This window comes from Passer domesticus, chromosome 3, assembly GCF_036417665.1.
Source record: "Passer domesticus isolate bPasDom1 chromosome 3, bPasDom1.hap1, whole genome shotgun sequence".
In the NCBI taxonomy this organism is placed as follows: Eukaryota; Metazoa; Chordata; class Aves; order Passeriformes; family Passeridae; genus Passer; species Passer domesticus.
This window is the reverse complement of record NC_087476.1, coordinates 99,542,144-99,562,103: the sequence shown is the minus strand read 5'-3', so window position 1 is coordinate 99,562,103 and position 19,960 is coordinate 99,542,144. Positions and strand designations below refer to the sequence as shown.

At 43.6% G+C, this 19,960-nt stretch overlaps 1 protein-coding gene across 5 annotated transcripts; it reads left to right on the top strand.

Annotated features, from left to right (window-relative positions):
* The first annotated feature begins 550 nt into the window (after positions 1-550).
* On the top strand, positions 551-19,047 carry RSPH9 (radial spoke head component 9). 5 transcript variants are annotated; one of them, XM_064414633.1, is made up of 7 exons: positions 551-814; positions 983-1,145; positions 1,827-1,956; positions 2,524-2,670; positions 16,875-16,899; positions 17,003-17,107; positions 17,221-18,776. In XM_064414633.1, the coding sequence occupies exons 1-7, from the start codon at positions 588-590 to the stop codon at positions 17,237-17,239; spliced, it is 816 nt and encodes a 271-aa protein (XP_064270703.1). In that variant the 5' UTR covers positions 551-587; the 3' UTR covers positions 17,240-18,776. The 5 variants fall into 5 exon arrangements, with proteins under 5 accessions (XP_064270703.1, XP_064270702.1, XP_064270700.1 ...); XM_064414632.1 differs by having other exon boundaries at positions 16,872-16,899; XM_064414630.1 differs by lacking the exons at positions 16,875-16,899; positions 17,003-17,107; positions 17,221-18,776 and adding an exon at positions 18,787-19,047 and having other exon boundaries at positions 552-814; positions 2,524-2,676.
* Positions 19,048-19,960: the final 913 nt, after the last annotated feature.

The following is a 19,960-nucleotide window of genomic DNA, read 5'->3' as shown; positions in this document are numbered from 1 at the left end:
ACCCAAATTTCCTTTCTCTCCATTTGTACCTGACAGCCCTTATCCTATCACTACAGTTCCAGATGAAGAGTCCCTCTCTGGCTTCCCTGTTGGTAGTGGAAGGTTGCTATGAAGTCTCCATAAAACCTTCTCCTAGCTGAAGAGTCCAAACTTTCTCAGCCTTTTTCGGGGAGGTGCTTCAGTCCTCTTATAAATTTCGTGGCCCTCCTCAGGATGTGTAAGAGTGACATTGTAACCAGTCAAGCTGGTTGACTGAGTCAGTGAGCTTCAGAAGGGGCTTTTTTCCCTGTTTTCCGTGTAAGAAATAAAGCAAATGGAGCCCTTTGTGGCATGCCGGTGAAGGCGCAATGCCACTGTATGCCCGCCTGCGTTTTGGACTTGGCCTTGGATTTAGGCCTCGTGAAAGTGAGGAAGCCGGCGCAGGCAGACACCCGCAGCCGCACCCGCACCGAGCTGCGGTGTCCCGCCGGGGTGGGCCGAGCACGGCCCCTCCGGCGCCGCCCGCCGCGTCTGTCGCTGCTGCGGCGGAAGCGCGGCCTGACCCCGCCGGGCGGGCGGGCCGCGGTCTCCCGGCAACGCGGAGCGCGATGGAGGCGCTGTCGGTGCCCGCGGCGCTGGCGCTGGTGGCCGGCGGCGGCGCGGGGCTCAGCCCGGAGCTGCGGGCGGCGCTGGGCGCCTCGCTGCCGCTGGTGCAGCGCGACTACCGCTTCGAGCGGGTCTGGTTCTGGGGCTGCATCCAGGGCGTGCGCGGCTCCTACTACATCGCCCAGGGGCTGGGCCCCGACCGCGCCGCGCCCCGCAGCCGCCTGTACAGGTGCCCGGGGAGCAGGGACCCGCCGGGCCGCTCTGGGGCTGTGCGAGTCGGGGGTGCTGTCCGGATCTGGGGAGGGAGTCTCAGGGAATTCCCTCGGGGGCCTGGCGAAGGTGCCTCGAGCGCTGTTCTTTACCGGGCTGGGCCCTGAGTCGCGCTTGTCGTTGGCAGCTTGAACTGCTTGGACTGGAGCCTCCTGACGCCAGCCACCCAGGAGATGCTTGCACTGGCTGAGCAGGTGAAGGGCCGCTTTCAGGGGGATCCTTCTTTTGAGTACAGCTTGGCTGAGATAAACCCAGAAGCTGCTGCAAGACTGGTTGAAAGTGGTAAGGAGGTAAATACAGCAAAACGTTTTTGAACTCTACATTTGTGCCCCTCACGTTGCACAGGTGGTGGCTTCTCCCCGCTTGTAATGAGCAGCATGAGCGTGTGGTCAGGCAGAGGATACACAATTGGTTAGAGCACAAGGCTTGTAACACCAAGGTTGCAGTTTCAATCACTGTATGGGCTGTTCACTTAAGAGTTGAGTTTGATGATCCTTATAGGTCCCATCCAACTCAGAACATTCTGTAACTCTGTCTGTAATTCCTCGCTGTCATTGTGTAGCAAGAGCTGCTTGATTGAATTCTTACTTCAGTTTTTGCTGGAGTTCAACAGGCCTCAGAAATAGTAAATATGCTTTATTATGCACAACTGGTACAGATCCTCACTGTGGTTTCTGAAGTTTTAATAGTAACTTCAGGCAGCATTCTTTGTAAATGAATATGTAAGTCATAAGTACATGAATTGAGAGGGAGGAAAGAATAGATGAAGGGATGGATAGTTAGATCTCTGGTAAGTCTAAACTGTCTGCTCCTAACCATGTTTTCTCTCCTATGTTATGAAATGTCTTTTGAGGTCCTCTTAGTGCCATTGGACTCCAAGATGATAAGTCCATTGTGTCACCTCAAGTTTGTTTTCAGAAATGAAAACAAGGAAAGCCCTGCCTTTAAAACTTCCCTGTTTTTCTTTAAAGCCTGTGATCAAGGAGGAGGCCCGCCTCATAGCTACGATAGAGCACATAGACAGAGCAGTTGGTGTCGTCCCCCGGGGGGCATTTGTGAAGACTCCTCTTGGGTCTGTGCATGAAAACAGACTCTTTGAAGGTAAATTCTGATTGTCTTTATCAGGGTCAACTGTACTTTGATCGTAAAGGCTGTAAATTAGGATGACTTTCTCTAACTGATGTTTTGATTTCAGTTGTTTTTTTTTCCCCCTTGAATAAGATGCACAGGGAGGAGAGAATCCAGTGCCACTAATGTTCAGGTGTATGATTCAACTCTGGAAGGTGGGAAAAGAGTCATTAACAGTTCTGAGTCATTAAACTGAGTAATTTGTCTGTAGAAACTGTAGTTTATGGCAGTTTTAAACAATTGCAGAAGTAGTGAATTGTCCATTTAGATATAGGATATGGCCAAATGGGCACAGAAGGTTGTCCTCCAGTCGGTACCCATTGGTTATCTGGGGCTGCAGTCAGTGTGGTCTCCAATGCACAGCAGCAGGGAGTGCTGACACCTGTTTCTCACAAGGCTTCTGTGGACTCTATTGGAGAAAGATTGTGATTCTGTTCTGGGCTGTGGGCATTAGAGAAACAATGTTATACTCAACAGTATAATGAATGTTACCCTAGTTCATTCATGTATGTAGTAATGTTCACCAACGGCTGTTCACAGGTCTGTCTTTGGTGGAGGCAAAAAAGTTAAGTTCCTATTTCCATTTCACTGAGCCTGCTAACCTGAAGAATAAAACCCTGATGGAAAAGGCTGACCTGGACCCATCCACCGACTTTCTAGATTCTCTGGAGCATGATATCCCACGAGGTAAAGGTAGCAAAATCAACAGATGCAATGAGAGGGAAGGCAATAGGAAAGTTTGAGTAGCCTTGGAAACACTGAGGGGACTGGTGTGGGTTACTGTAGAGGTGGTATGAGAAACTTCTGTGGCTCGGTAAAGGAACTTTATCCTTTACTAAATATTGTAGTTACTTCCTGTTTTAAGCAATTCTAAATGCTTAAAATGGAAATAGGTAAGTGTACTACCAGGCCTGTCACATCCTCTCAGCAGGTCTGGTCACATTCTGCCTCAGTGCCATATTACCTCCTGACTTCTGTAAAGCCTGTGGCAACTGGTGACCCTATTGGGAGAGATAACTCCCTCAGTGATAGAGAGAATTTATGTCGTTTGAAGTATTTCACACCTCTTGATCCACCCAGTATTTCTCTTCTTTATCTAAATGGGCTCTCATTAACACCAAGCTGATATCTCCAAGAGGCTGAATTCAAATGTCCCTTGGATAAACTTTGTTGGAATAGTCTGCACTGTGGCAGGATTGTACACCGTGAAAGGAGAAAAAAATACAGGCATACTGGATTGTATCTTCAGTTTACATTTCTTCTTATGGACAACTGCAAATATATTTAAAGTCTCTTCCAAGGATCCCTCTAGCAAGATATTTCTCTAAAGAGATGGGAGTGGCTTCTTATTTGTTTCTATCTGGTTTTACTGATTTGCTGCAATTTTTTGGATTGGACCAAGTGTTTTCATGTCCTCTGTCTAGGGAGATTCCAGGGAAACAATTCAAACTTAGATTTTTTATTTTATTCCCATCAAGGACTAGTAGGATAGGATACTAGGTGACCTGTGTCAGATGGAATTGAATGGATGGACAGTGAACTGCCAGTGTTGAAAATAGCTTTTAAGATTCTCTCTCTCTTCTTTCCTCTCTCTTCTTACCCTCTCCTCCTGATCATCCCTTAGGCAAAAAAAGAACTGGGAATGTGAGCTCCTGCCTGAATTCTGAACATTTTTGACAGAGCATAAACCACTAAAATCTAAACCACTCTTCAACTTACTGGGAGTGTCCTTATGCAGTCATTTTCCAGAGGTGTAGTCTGGACAGACTGCACATTTTTACATACACTGGCTCATCGAGGTGGCCCTTTTGATTCAAAGCAGAATTGCAAGAGGGATTAGATGCTAGATAGCTCCTAAAGAAATTTAGCTGCAGTTTTGTATGGTAGTTCAGGTTTTGTTACTGTTTGCCTTCCCACTGCTCTCCCCTCTTTTTTCCTCCCTCCCTCATGGTGGGGAGACACACCTTGTGTTAGACATAAAGATGGTGGTTTTGTTAAAATCTTCAAATCAAATTCTATTGTAGCTGTATTTTACCTGGTAGCAGATAGAAAGTGGGGCTCAACTGTGCCACTGTCATGATTGTGTTCCTGTGGCAGATTGATGTCTGTGCAAGCAGGACCCTTTAGCCCCTTCCCAGGTGGATGTTGCTGTTAGTGTAGATTTCAGTATCCTTAAAAAGTTGCTTCTGAAAGACTACCTGAGTTAAAGTGCAGCTGAGTGCTTCTTAATGCAAGGGAAGAGTCTTCATGGTGCCTGTGCAGCTCTGCCTGCTCTGTCCTGAATTTGGAGATGAGGTGAAGGAGGTGGGGGAGGTAAGACAGGAATTGGTTACAGGATCAGCAAGGCATGTAGCCTCTCTAATTGTATTCTATCACATGCAGATAGGAGCTCTGACATTAAAGAAAGATCAACCCAGCCTCCTTTAACAAGCATTCAGTTTGCCTAAAAGTACTGGTTGCTAGTGAAAATGTGGGGGGTGTGGGGGGGAATCCAGGACAGATACAGGGTTTCTGCTGATTTTATCAGCATGGCTTTGCCAGATTCACTCCTGGTTGTGAGATACTCAAACTCTGGTTCTCAGATTACTTTCCTTGAGCTCTGGTGGTGCATGTTGGTCCTGACAGGGAAGAAAAAGTAGACAGTGCTTTTTCTATTTACTGACATATTGTTCATAGTTCTGTCAAATCCCCTCATTTTGACCTGAAGTTTTTCTTGCCTTTCTTGGTTAGAGCCTGTCTTGAACAGTTATTGTCAGAGTAGAAGCAGGAATTCTCAAATTTATTGAATCTAGAACTCTGATTGAAGCTAGAATTTTCTCTTTTCTCAATAAATACATAAGAAGTGATTTGGAGGTAAGTGACATTGGAGTGATGATGCTCCCAGCCTGCCTTGGCTAAATTCCCCTAGCATCTTAAAAGACCTAAAGAACAGAACTGAGAGAGATTAAGGGCTGATTTTAACCTGTCTAAAAGTAACAACTCTGTTAGAATAGTTTTCTCTATTAATTGGAGACTTAGCATTTGTGATGGCTGTCAAGGGGGTAACTGTCATAAGATATATGGTGTGTCATTATAGGAGAGCAGAGGTGTCTTACAGAATGGAAAGCTGGAGGCAGAGAGAACATTTTATATGACAGCTGAGAGGTGGGAAGAAAGGAAGTTAAAACTGGGTTGAATAAAGGCAACAATGGTAAAAGCAGGCTTCAGTGCAAAACTGGAAAACCTGGAGTTTTGTAACAAAGCTGACTGCCATTATTATCTTTACCAGTGATATCTGTGGTATTTGCAGGTTCCAGATTCTGTCTGTGTGTCTATCAGGTTATCTGTGCACTTTAAAAGTTCAGAATATGTTGCTGCTCCTCCTTTAATAATTCTGTCTGTTTTTCTCTTGGTATCTCAGCTCCCACAGACAAGTGACTGACTTAGCATTTTTTTTAAAAAATGCATTTTTAAAATGCATCTAGAGAAAAGTGGGAAATGAGAACCTTGTCTCGACAGCATGAACATGGAGGGGTTGAGATACAGATCTCCTGTCACCACAGTATCAGATCATGTAATGCTTCATCCTGATCCAAATGGCCAGCTGGCCAGAACGTTGCATGCTGGGATCTGTAGGTTTTGCTGGCCATATGTCTGCATTAAAGATAAGCTTGTTTGCTCTAGTCTAAGCAGACAATCTGCTCAACTTTATGCACAATTAGATGTGGCCTTTCAGCTGCTGGCACATTGCCAGCGTTGTCCTTTCTGCTGCATGGAGTTTGGAACCCTGGACGTAGTATTTCAGGAACTAGGGCTGTGGCAGTTTTACATCTGCTTGTAGATAATGGAATGGCAAAGCAAATAGCAGTAATTCCTAGCATGCCTACAGCATTTTCACTTGATGACTTAATGTTGTGAAGATATGAAATAATAGACACATTTCAGGCACTGATAATAATGGGGGAAGTGAAAATGGAGGGGCAAGGTTGATTTCACTGTGACCCTGGTATCAGATCAGACTGTGCCCCATTCTGCAAGGATAAAGAAAGGGGATGAGTGAAAGCCTGAGGTAGGAGTGTAGAATGGAAAGCTTGGAAGGAAGTGAGACAAGGGATAGAGAATTCAGGTCTTTGGAACTTTCAAACTGCAATTCAGAAAAGCAATAACTTGACTCTGAGGGTTTGTTACAGATTACTGAATCAGATCACTTTGATATGGAGATAAGAGACACCAACAAAACACTGCTAAAAACTGATGTAGGTGGGGAGGTATGTCTAGATAGGAAAAGATATGAGTGGAAATAGGACTTCTATGAGAAGACTTCTTCAAAAGTCATGACCCCCAGTCAGTAAATAGCTGCTTTTGGTTGAAAACCTACCACAGTTCACTTGTAGATTAAGAGTAGAAATTAGAATTAAAAAAAAAAAAAAAAAATAAAAGGAAATGCAGAAGGTTTGGAATGATTAATGATTGATACAAATTGGAATTTATAATGAGTAGAGAATGACAAAGGGAGTCAGAATAACTGGAGTAGTCTGTGACAACGTTTTTTTTAAACTATATTGAGAAGAAAAGAAAGCATAGTAAAGGTGTTGGAAACTGTCAGTAAATGGTGATGGTAAAAAGGCTGAAGAGCTCGATTTTTTTCCTGTTTTCTTTTTGGAAAGAATATTGTCTTTGCTTCAAGCAAAGACAATAAAGTACGGTTTCAGACAGTTTTCAGACTGTTTGCTAAGGGAGGGTAGAGTTAAACAACATTTACTGTGGATCAAAAACATTGAAATGGCAGAGTCAGATCAGTTACTTCTGAAATCATTATCTCAGGAGACTTGTGGCATAATAATCTTTAATAAATCCTGGCATTGCAGAATTATTCCTCTAAATTTAATCTTCCTCAGCAGCTGTGATTCAGAATTCAGTGAATTTGTGTATTTCTGGGAGAGGTCAGAAAGAGACCAGTGCCAATATGTATATCCTTCAACTTATTTATGAATGATCTAAAGTAAAGGGCTGGTGGAGAGACAAATAATGACAAGGCAGGATTGATACAGAGATCGGCAAAACTGGGCTTACTTAAATACAGTACATTTTGGTGTACATACCTGCAAAGCCAAATGAGGAAAGTAAGTCAGACTTTAGGAATTGTATTCTAGAAACTGTGGCTCTGAAAGGAAATCCAGGCACAACCCACTGAACATCAGCTCCCAGGCTGATCCTATGTCTTAAAAGGGTAACTTGATCTGCAGACACATAAACAAGGGCATAGCAACTAGGAACAGGGGGGTGACTTTACTTTTGCATATAGTGTTAGTGGAATCATAACTGGATTACTGCACATTGGAAGACTGGAGAGTTGCAGAAAAGACTCACAAAATTATTCAAGGGCTGGTGAGAGACATAAACAGTTCAATCTGTTTATCTTGAAGAAAAGCCTGTGAGAATGGTTGTATTACACTGTGTAAATACTCCGTGGAGTTTAAGTATTAGGTACTGAAGATCTATTTATTATAGCAGAGAAAGGCATAACAGGAATCAGCAGCTAAAAATTATATCCAGAACTAAAATGAAAATGTGATACAATTTCTAAGAGGGAAAAGATCACCAGTTAGCAAGGTTAATGGATGAGCCTATGTCTCTTGGTATCTTAACATCATGCTGGATGTCTTCCTGGGAATTGTGTTTCAGTCAAATGCAAATACAAGTTGATAGTCCCAGATATGCATAAGTGACTTCAGTTTAATGGGCAGTGGTATGTAGGAGTCCAGATTCCTGGTATGCCTGGCCATAAACTTGATGGCAGCCATGGAGGGTGATGTTCAGCTTGGACTTCTTCATTGTCAGTAACACAAAGGTGACAGTGGGTTCCAAGTGCAAGTCAGCTCATTTCAGCTGGCATTGCTTTCTGAACTATGATATGTGAGGGCTCTAAAGGGGGCTGAGGAGATTCCTGACTTACTGCCATTGTGGATCTTTATTGCTGGGAGAGATTTTATAGCATCAGTCCAGATGGGTATACAGTGGCAGGGTGAATCAGCGAGTCTTGTCTACTTGCCATTTCAAGATGAAGGTAGGGTAGAAGAAGTGCCTAGACAGAAGATCATTCCAGCTCCTTTACCATTTGACTGTGGAGAAAGTGACAGCCACTTGAATTGTAGCTTTTTCTTCACCCAAAAGTGCAGTGGTTTTGGAGCACTCCTTATACAGCATTACAGACAAAGGGATTTGTGGCCATTTCTTTGGCTGAAAACTTTGAGCATGAGTTTTTCTGTAAGCTTGCTGAACAGTAGCCTCGGTTAGAACACTAACCTCCTGTCATCTGAGGTTCATTAGCATGGTCTTTATCGGTTTAGCAAAAGCTGGTGCCTAATGGGTCCTTGAAGATGGAGGGGCTGCATTTCTAAGTGGAAGATAGTTTCCGTGGCTGCTCTCCAGGGCCATTTTGGTAGCCCCATCATGGCTGTCCCAAAAGTCAGGGTGCAGGAAGGAACAAGGCCAGGAGGCATGACCCTGCTTTATCTCCATACATTAACACAGCTAATTAACTTGCTTTCGATCCCACTCCCCCCTCCCTCCTCCCTTTAAGGCGATTAATCCCCTATCAGCCTCGGTCTCCAGCCATTTGAAGAGTCTGTGTCTGCAGAGGTATTTACAGCCCCCAGCCAGCCACCAGAGGCAAGGGCCCTTTATCAGGGCTCTAAGACAAATGGCTGCCTATCTCCCTAGTGGCCTTGCAAAATCCAGGGAAGTGCTATGCTGTGCTGGCCGCCTACTTTCACCCAGCCTCCCTTCTCCACTAACATTTCACAGATGTGACCTGAGCCCTCCCCTTTCATTGCTTAACAATAAGCAGCACCTCCCCAGCTCTGTGAAAGCCGAGAGCAAGAGCACTTTACTCCTTAGCCTGCCAAGAGCCACACGGGGACAAGGCTTTTCAAGCTGTCTCACTGAAATCCAAACTAAAAGACTCATAATAAATGAGAGGGCAGTACTTGATGTTTGCAAGGATAAAAAGAGGTAGCGAAAATGTAGACTAAAATACCTACCATGGCTCATAGCTGTCCTCATTCCTCATTAGGAGATGTGAACATTAGACTTGGTGAATGTGTGAAACTGAGCTACAGAATGCCATGGAGTTACCTGACATTAATACAAGTAGTTTCGACAAACAAGCTTTAAAATACGATGTTAGAGAAGGAGAAAACCAAGTAAGTGTTTATCACAACAGTAGGATTTCTGATCTGAAAATCGAACCCAGTAGCTAGATTAGTGGATTGGTAGTAAAAGCATTGGTATCTGAATTTCTCTGTTCCAACTGAAGTCGGCCATCCCTAAAATAATTCCAGGATGACTCTAGCTGCTGCCTTCCAGCAGGGTGCACTATGGTGCCAGCATTGTCAGTGCTGAGCACAGAAAAGGAAACCACGAAAAAGTAAAATGAGAAAGAAAATCACCAAGAGCAGTATCAAATCAAGGAAAAGATATGTCCTGAGTTTCCAGACTGTGTGTGGCATTCTGGCCTCCTGAACTGTAGGTATAGCAAAGATGTTCTCTGCCTTTCAAGCTTAGCCAATTTCTGAAATGGTCACTAAGCTTTTCAATGGCTTTCTCAGCATCCTTAGAGAGCGCATGCATGTGAATGGACGTACACAATATATAAGCATGTCCCCTACATTCTTCAAAAGTAGGGTCACTCTTAATTTTTACCAGTGATGTGTAGTGGCTGCTAAGGCCATTCCTGCAGTGACCCAAGAAAGTTGCCTGTGAGCAAGACAAGATGCTGTCCCTCCTAGGAGCTGGGGTGCTGCCAGCTCAGGAGTTCAAGATCAGACTGAACCTCTCTTGTGGCAGCACGGCAGGAGGACTCCTGGGCCAGCTAGTATTAGAGCTTCTGACAGGCTGATCATGGTCTGCTTTGATTCCTGGAAAGGAGCCTGTTTTCCTTGGGCTTTGTGTCTATGGGTAATAAAGCAGCATATTCACTGCTTTTGGGTCCTGGGTCTATATCACCTCAGGGCTTTGTTTAGTCAGACCTTGGATGAGTTTATACTGGAGCAGGGCTGCCCATCAGCTGAAAGCTGTGGTGGAGTCCTTCACCCTCCAGACTGCTTTAGGGAAAGAATGAGGACAGAAGCAGAGTTTTCACAGTAACTTTCCAGGGTTGAAAAGGGTTTTTTTTAAAAGTTTTTTTTTCTCCTCAGTGAAAGAAATCATGACCCACCCTGTCCTCATTTAAGCTCCTGGTTCCTTGGATATAATAAGGAGATTAATTTCTTGCTAAAATGATGGGAAATGCTGGTAAAGCCTTATAGAACCAGAAGCTGCAGGTTTATCACCACATCACTCTGCCTTGGCCTAATCTTTTCTCTAGGAAATTATGAAAAATTACTTGTGGGAGAAATCCTAGGACAGTTAGTGTGTCACTGAAGTCAGAACAAGGTCAGCTTTTGCTAGGAGTGATCTGTTTCTGAAGGGGCTCCAAGGAGTGGCAGCTCCTGCTTGTGCAGTCATTGGCATTGGTGCCAGCCCTGCATATAGCTTTGCTTTGTTGTTTGCTGCCCATTTGGCCACAGGGCTTTTGAAAGGAAGAAGACAGTTAGCATCATCTTGGTTTACTGTACACAAGTATGATATGGACTGAAAATCTGCATGCTGAAGGGGTGTGTGGGAGTGTGTAAAGGGAAAAGGACAAGGGACAGTTCATCTTTGGGTATATTTGTACAGCAGTTATGCTGAGCAGAAATAGCTAGGCTATCACAGGCATTAAAAGATGCTTAGCCTTTAGTGTTCAGATTTAGCACTGCACTGTGCTATGTTGAAATGCTCAGTGTGACATTATTCTCAGAAACTGGTAAACTCTTCGGGTAATTTGGTCCAGAATTCGTATCTAGTTTAGTACAAAAACATCAACAGTTTATAATCCGTGCCATCTGTTCCTCATCCCAAGCTCTTTTAACTAGCCTTGCTAATTTGATGATGAGGTAAGAACTACAACTGGGGGACTGACAGGGCTTGTGGACTTGCCCCTCCTGCAGGAGAGTGAACTGGATGTGCTCTAAGCATTTGGTGGGTTTTGAATCCCAGCATCGACTCCTTTGTGTTTTCTCAGAATTCAGAGATCAATGTGAGGTTCTTTGCCCCTAATCCAGCCCCTGTTCATCATTATCACCTCCTCAAAGTGGCCAGTGCTTTGTTACCAGGAGAGGAAAAATCTTACAAGGTGGCCATAATCTCCTCTGAGAGTCAGACAGATATTCTCCCGTGGGTAAGAAAGTGACAGTGACCAAAAGCTCTAGGGGAAGCAGGCTAGAACAAAGCTGCCCATTGCATCCTTTCATCAAACTGTTAATCTTTCTTTCAAAGACATCACATTTGTTTGGTGACAAAAGCCCCAAAGAAGCTGAATTGAGCCTGAAATCCTGTAGCAAGATTTAGAGGAAGCGTCTTTCATTCCGAGCAGGGAGGGGCGAGAGACTCCTTTTTCTTCCCACCAGCCAATGGGCTCAGAGAAACCCACGAAGGTGACGGATTAATGCAGGGGCTCCCCAGGTAGATGCTACGTGACTCCTGGCACGCTCCAAAAACGTTTCCACAGCGACCAGCTGAACAAGAAATATGGAGTGTGATGAGACCCAGCATAAACTTGTGCTTTGGAAGGAGGTGATTTGCCACTCTGAAAGATTTCTAAATTTACTACAGAAAACCCAAGATTCAGTGATCTGTACTGTAGTTGTCAGAATACAAATAGGATGGATTTAATCAGTTTTTCCTACTCCTTATAAGTTTTGATTGTATATGGTCTTGCCGTTTCCTCTAGTGCACAGCCCTATTCCAAGCCTTTATTCTAATCCTTTTTGTGCAGTCTACATCTTTCTCTTAATTAGAATCTTTTTGGTATATTTTGTTTTGTTTTGTTTTGTTTTATCAGGTGGATTTAGGACTAAAGGGCAAACTAACAGGGCTATAAGGAAGGCTCTAATTTGATATGTATTACTTCAGTGCTAGCTTTTTCAGTCCTTCCCATCCTCTGGTGCTCATTTATTTCTGTGTATTGTCCCTTCTTTTGTGTTGGCATTGCTGGCTGTGCAGCTGGAAAAATAATGTTATTTCTCTCTAGTATATTTTTCAGCCAGACTATTTCCCCTACCTGACTCACTAAGCAGTAAATAAACACTTTTATGGTCTCTGTGATGGAAGAATGATGAGGGTGAGAGTAAGGGTTTGAGGGCAGAGACTGCTTCAAATGGATTAAGCAGCACTGTTGTCAGAAGTCTAAACATGGCCTGAATTTCATTTTTACTTGGAGGTACCTGAATACCATGTATCTGGGACAGCACTGCAATCTCTGGGTGTTCCTTGTTAGCAGGAAGCAGGTTCTTCATGTGTAAATGGAAGGCCTGGGCCTGTCAAAGCAGAGCCATCCCCAGAGGGAGAAGATAAGCCTCTAAAGTATGACCATTTTACTTTGGGTTTTGGGCATGGTGGTACATGTGTGTCAAGGACATGGCAGGCATTAGGACCATGCAAGAGCCGCTTGGCAGCATCTGACTGTAAGCTGTGCTTTCTTGGCTCTGGAGGCTTTTAAAAATAGTACTGAACCTGCAACCAGTCTGTGTTTTTGTTTAATTATTATTAAATAGTTATATGGGGAATTGGAAATATTGACAGCAGTGTTAACATATGGGGTGCAGGTGGTGTGTCAAGCAAATGGAAGAGATTTAGTTTGCAGCCAGTAAGTGGCATGAAGGAGTTTGGGCCCCACATAGGACTGTTTGGATGTGTCCTTATGGCTGGTAGGCTGTGTGTGAAATGTCTGTGTGGCACAATTTATTGAGAGCCAAAGCACGGTGACCTTTCCTCACAGCTGCTCTGGTTTGCAATTTGTCTTTGTTCCCTACAGACAACAAATTAGAAGTAGGAAGCTCTTCCCCGTGTAGGATTTTCTGTTGGAGGGAAATGGCAGCTAAATCCCACGGGTGTAGTGAGGCTTTGTCAGCTCTAAGTGCTTGGGGTCATGCAGCCAAGCAGCGGCTGCTTTTGCAGAGGGAAATGGTTATGTTGCCCCTCTCGGGGTGTTAATATTTGTCCTGTGACTCCATACTTCACTCTCATTCAGGACTAACTGCAGCAAGAGATGTTGTAACCTGCTCTTGTGGCAGCATAATGTGTTAATGGTAAGTGCAACCATGCTGTGGCTGCTTTTCCCTTGAGACATTTTCTCCTTTGAAGAAGAATTGATAATGTCACTTTTATGACCCTATGTGAGCTTTTGCAATGTGGAGCCTCTCTATCAGGCTGTCTAGCTCTTAAAGCTGTTTCTTCTCAAGCTTGCCCTGAAATGAGGCACTGCTGAATCACCTCCAAAGCAGCAGTGTTATGAGAGGTCATCCTGCAAGTGGACCAGTTACAGCAGGAAAGTTCTTCCCTCTTGGAAGGGTTTTGTTTAAAAGCTCATGTCTCACGCACCCTATTGCTTCTGTGGATTACAAGATTCAGCTCATAGCTGAGGCAGACATGGGGGATGAGACAGGGATTTCTATTGGCGACTGGAAAGGAAGAAGAAGCTGAGAAGGAGGTTGACTTTTGAAATTCAGCCCTGGTGTTCTGGCAGCTGTTGAAGGGCCATAAAAAGGCAGTGGTTTAACATGGGGTGAGCATCAGGATCTTCAAAGGACTTTCTTGTTTGGGAAAGATGTAAGGAACTCCTCAGAATTCCTGCCTGTGTTTGGAGGGGTGGAGGCTGCAGCCTGATCCAAAGAGGGAATAGGAAGCTCCAGATCTTCATCCAGCGGATACTTTTCCCATGCTCTTTCCTCCCACACAGCAGCTCCCTCCCTTCCCTTCTGGAGCAGCAACAGGCAATAGTTTCAGCACAGAAAGCCTGCTTGGCTTTCTTAAGTTTGCTGGGTGCAGCTTAAATATTAACTTGCTCTTTTAAGAAATGTATTTTGAACTTTGGGAACCTCACCAGAGCAGTGTACTGGTAGGAATCTCTTGCGTGAGAGCAATGACCAGTTCCCTGCACCTTAGTGAATTTACATGATGTGTGCAGTTAACTCTGCTGCCTGATTTAGAGACAGCACACATGGAGATGCAAGTTAAAATTGGTATTTAAGTCTAGGAAATCCAACCTTAACTTGCTGTCTCTTAGTTTTAGTTGTATTCTCTCCAATGAAAATAATAATATTTTAAAGTCTTTTTTCTTGACAACTTTTATCTAGGAATCTTGGTGTACCTTACAGACTGATGCTTTGAGCTTCCCAGTCTCTCAGTTAGAGACATCTTGTCTGACACAGGGACTGCCATGGAATATTCTCAGCCAGTGATGGAAAGGATTTGGACCCACCAGCCCAATTCTACATTTTTACAGTAATACAGATCTGAAACTATTTATGTGATGGCTTTACCCCAACAACCATCTGTAATAGCACAGAAGTTTAAAAAAGAAGAGAGAAAAAAAAAAAAGGATTAAAGTAGCCTTTAATTTTCATAGTTCTCACTTCTTTTTATATTGCATTATTAAGTGCATTTCTAAGTCTTTCTCTTAAGGAAGAAAAGGTGGCATATTGGCATATTTGTTTTAAGCTATTATTGCCTACTGTCCATTAGTTACTGTTTAAAGTACTTCTAGAGTGATTTACGACATCAGTATTTCAAACTCCGGCAAGAAAGGTGGGCCTCCCAAAAAAAAAGCATATTGTTTGAGTATAGTGAGGTTTGAGCTGTGATAGCAGACAACCCAAGTATCTTGTATCTTTCTGGGAGAACAACTTTCTCCATGTCTCACAAGTTCAAATTTTGTTTTATGAGGCATTTCCTCAAATACAGCTGATGTGATGAGGTGTGGGGAAAAAAAAAAAAGATAATGGGTTCTAATTTTTTCCCTTTATAAAAAATTCCAAAGAACCCAGAGAGGTTCCAGAACTTTAATGTAATCACTTCTTAGAAGATACACCAGTGATGTGTATCAAATGCAGTTTCTGAATGGGTTTTGTGTGTTGCAAAAGTCAAGTCTGGAAAAGAATGTTGAAAAAAAATCACCTTTGATGATTAGGTTAGAAAAATGTCTCTAGGGATCCAGTTAGAAGGTGGAAGGTGACACTGTTGCTACTCTTTGGCTCTGCAGAATAAAGAACAGCTCTAGGATTAATCATCATTCTGGCTGAAAACAGGATGCCAGTGAAAATGACATTACAGTTCCAGACAGCTTCTTGTAATTTTTTCCTGTTCTCAACCTATGTTGTGCTGGTCCAGATGGGATTGCCCTTATGTAACCTGCTTGTTTTTGTACAGGCCCTCATTTCACAGGAAGGCTTATGCAGCATCAGCAAAAGTTTACTGTTCATATTTGTGTAGAACTATATACAGAATGAAGGGCTAGAGTTGGAAAATATATTAATATTCCCCAAAGGTCTCACATTTATGAAATGACAAATTTGAGCTCTTTGAGAGTTGTCAGCTTGGACAGGCAATAAGGAAATGAAGAAACTGCACATCACAGCCTTCAGAGATGTAGTGTGAAAGTGAATGGAGCCATTTTCAATTGCATCTGTCCATTTCTGCCAGGCGTGAAGGTGCATGGGAAGTTCCTTTGATCAGCGGAGTTAACTGCTCTGCTGAGATTGATAAACCTGTGTGTCACTGGGTAAATGTTCTGAGGAGATCATGGATCCATGTACTCTATTGCCCCAGAGCGCAGATATGAGAATTTAATTATGCTGAACTTGATTTACTCTACCTCCTCTGTGAATTTATCCAACAAAAAGATGTCTAAATCCAGATATAGTTCCTAAGAACATTGAAAACCCTGTTTTCCCTCTTACCTTTCCCAGTTGTCATGCTCCAGGCATTTCTTTTTGTTCTGTGTAAATGGTTTGGGGCAGAGGGTTCATCTGTGTAGGTGAACATATATAAACAAGCTATCACACGTACCCAGGTTGTTAGCTGCTTCCAGTACACTGAGAGGTATTAACAAATTAGATAATCCCTAAAGGTTTTCACCACCCAGCAAGGCAAGGCATAGTCCTATTCTTGACAGACTTGCTTCTCAGAGAACTGGTCCTAAATCAAAGACAATGAGAGTTCCTCATTGCATTATCTTTTCGTCAGAGAAACTTTATGAAAGTTTATGGCGTCATCATCCCCTTCCCCACAAACCAGTGTGTAAAGCTGCAGCAAGTACCACCAGTATTTGGAGGAAGACTTGTAGGTCATTTATACAAATTCAAGCTGACGAACTATGTGCTGGGAGCAGTCATTCAAAGGAGAAATTAAGAGTTACTTGTCACTATTACATTCAGATCTAGTTGCCTGCTACTTGTTGATCAATGCTCCTATACATGGTCATGCTACTATCACTAGCAAATGCTGGAAACTTTTAGAGACAAAGTTCAAGAAACTGAAAGCTTGTCCTTTGACAGCAAATGGCTGTAGCTTCAGTCACCACATGATCTGCCTTGTAGCAAAGGGTTCCTCATCAAGGTTTCCATGATATCCAAGTGATGGAATTTCTTAAGAACATGCAGATCCTCTCAGTCAGGATTTGCAATCCCAGTGGCTGAACCATAATAGGCATTTTTACTCCAGGTATGAAAAAGATCCGGGCCAGTTTGTGTCCATATGAGTGGCACTAGAGAGACTGAATGGGAGATTGGGGTTGCATTGTGTGTGAAACCACTGCTTATGAAGATATTAGCTCATGTTGGACCTAGGACTTGTGTAAAGAATGTCACAGTGCAAGGAAGGTGAAAAGATGGCACACACCTGTATTGACTGTCTGATATTAAGTAGTCCTCTGCTTTACTGCAACCCCAGTTGTTTGTATTTAGTGGAAATGTGGAGTAGAGTGAGTCAGAAGTTCTCCAAAGCAGAAATCTCCTGACTGTGAATGTCTGTTTTGTACTTCTGTCCAGCAGCTCGAGTCAGTCTGTCAGAAAGGAGGTAGGTATTCTTGCTGTTCACTGAGTTCCACATTTGCACATGACTGAAGAGGATAATTTGAAAGGTAGCAGATCAGAGATGACACAAGACTTGCATATTATAGTGTAACAAACATGTGGAACTTGCTACTGAAAGCGGCAGAGGAAACAGTGGTGTCCAAGAAACTTTTGAGAAGTACAGAAATACAAAGTGAGGAGTTAGGAAACAGGTGAGCAGCACAATTCAACACACCTGTTTTACAGGGTTTTGAATTGTATTGTTCCTTTCTGATTCTGTAGCCACCACATTAACATTTCCCCTCAACTTCCCTCCTTCCCTCAGCTACTATAGTTTGCCATGAACTGCACGTGAGACAACACCTACTGCAAGGGAGCACGCAAGAGCCCAAGGCTGCACGGATGCAGATTGCCCAGCTAGCTGCTGCTTTGTGGCTGCCAGGCAGGCCTGACAGCCTGTGCTTCCTTGCACCTGCTGGTAGACCACAGCTCCAGGAGCTGCAGTCAGCCCTTGGGCCACATCCCAGGGAGACCTGCTGTAGGAACCTGGGGTGTTAAAGCCCTTCAGCTCTTTGTCAGATGTGACTAAAATTGGCCAAGAGTCACGAGTGAGTGGGAGCGGGAGGACACGCAGCTGACAGCAATCACAGAAGCCCTTCCCCAGGCTAACCGTGACATGAGTAAGCATGAATCATAGCATAAATTGATGAGTCTAAAATTAATGAGCCTAAAATTATCTACAAAGATGAGTACTGCCTAAATAGCCCAACACATTATGTGCTTTCTGCTTATTCTGGAATTGGCAGATTTTGGCTTTGGGTACAGATAGGCTGACTGCTTGACTCTAGGCCAATGGTAGCCTGACAGTTCCAACCGCAGTTTTTTAATTTGGACCTACTCCTGTTTTTTTTAGATGGAGATTCAGGAAGACCCTTCTTCCCTATATTGTAGCCTCTAGGTATTACTGCTTTGGTGCTGAAGCTGGTATTTTCTTCTCCTGGCAGGTCCTTGCCCTCCAGCACTGAATCCAAGCTGATGCTTCAGCCTCCTCCCTCTGGCACAATTCCCAAGCTGTCATGTCAGATGCAAAATAAATACTCAGAGGCTCTGAGCTCCTTGTATCCAGAAGAAACTGCATTTTCACACTGGCTCTGAACCTCTTCTGTGGAGCCAAAACAAAATTAATGTGGAAACTAATCCCTTTGCCCCTACCACGCACATCCTCTTCAACGGTGGAGCCAAGAAAGACTGAAGAGAATTAGCCTTTTCCATATATTTCTCAGATAGGAAATACCCTGCTTTTCATTTTCTCATTTTTTTTCCAGTTGCTGAGAGAAACCAGTCTTCTCTGAAGGAGGAAAGCACCTTCTTTCTATTCCCACTACTAATGCTAGAAGTTTATTTTAAGGACAAATTTCATTCCTATGCAGGATTGCTATAGCTCATCTTGGCTCTCTATAGCTATTGGCTACACCAAGTAGGTGGCAGAACTTGTTGGAGTAACTGCTGCCCACTCAGACAGAGCCAAGAATAGCTGCAGCCTCTCCTGGGGATCAGCTATACCAGTCTGGAGCTTGAGGGTCCCTTCCTGTGACGCATATGACATTACCACCACAGCCATGGGAATATGCTACTATGTGAACCCAGACAGACATCTGGAAACCAGGGCAGCCTGCAGTGCTGAACTGACAAAAGGAAAACAGGGCATCAAGGTTTATGTTCTCCCCGACTTTCCTCCTTTCAGGTGTCACAAACTCCACTGCAGCCTTGCACACTGTTAACTGGTCAGGCAGAACCCCTGGCAGCCCTTCTCTCAGCATAGGTTAACTTGCTGCAGGAGCACTGCCTCTTTCTTTTTTCTAGTGATTCACTTGCACATCTTCTCACACAGGCTCCTGGAGTATCCAGGTGGAGAAGGGAGGCACTGTGGTGGTGCTGCGGAGCCTGCTGTGGCTGGGACTGACATTCTACCACGTCCCTATGACCAAGCAATTCGGCTACGTCTACTTTGGCACTGGTGAGAAGAATCTTGATCTGCCCTTCATGCTGTGACTCTTCTGTCTGGGAGAAGGATTCAAGAACTAGAAAAGATCTACATTTTATACTTAGGAAATTTTGTTTACTGCTTGTTCTAATAAAAATGTGAAACCTCTGCACTTTGAGCAGGATTTTTCTGTGCCTGGATGCTGGCCCTAATTCTTTTCCTAGGACTTCACTGTATGCAATCCTCCCTGAACTCCAGATGGAATTCAGAGAATCACAGAATATTCTGAGTTGGAAGGGACCCACAAGGCTTGTCAAGTCCAGCTCCTAAGTGAATGGCCCATATGGGGGTTGAACACAACCTTGGCGTTATTAGCACCAAGCTCTCCCTGTAATGTGTCACTGTGGATCTTTTAGATAGTAACAAATGGCATTTTCTTCCCTGACAGGCAAGCTCCAGGTCAGAAATCAAACCTAGGCCATCTGTGTGATTACAAAAGGACCTTGCTAAGAACTAATTTGGAAACATGAATGAATGCCTGCTGTCATCTATGAATGACAAACTCAGAGGGAGTCAGGGCAGAAAGCAGATGTATACTGTAAGAGATCTGTATTAAACCCTGAACTCTAAAAAAGCATACTGAAGAGAGTATTTTGCTTTTCAGATGTTAAGATTTCATCATAATTAGAGGGGTCTTTCCAGCTCATGTCACTAAAATGTAGGAAAAAAATAGCTGTAGGCATCACCTGGTCTTGAAAAATATGCTTTTTTAGGTTCATCTCAAGACAATGGTTTAATCCAGTGACCCTTCCTTTAGCAAGGCTCATTGAGCAGAGCTACCTGGGCTAGAAGACAGAGTAACTTCTGTATGTATGAGAATAAAGAAAAATATTTTCCTTTCTGAAGTGCTGTAGCTTTCAAAGCTTTATAAAACACATACAGTCAGCCAGAGATTTTATCTCAGTATGGTTAATGAAGTCTTGGCTCTGTCTCCCAAAGCAAAAGGTCTTGGCCAGCTCAAGGGGCTGAATTTAGGGCTTTTGTTTCACAAAATAAGGCTAAAAAGAACCATTTAAATATA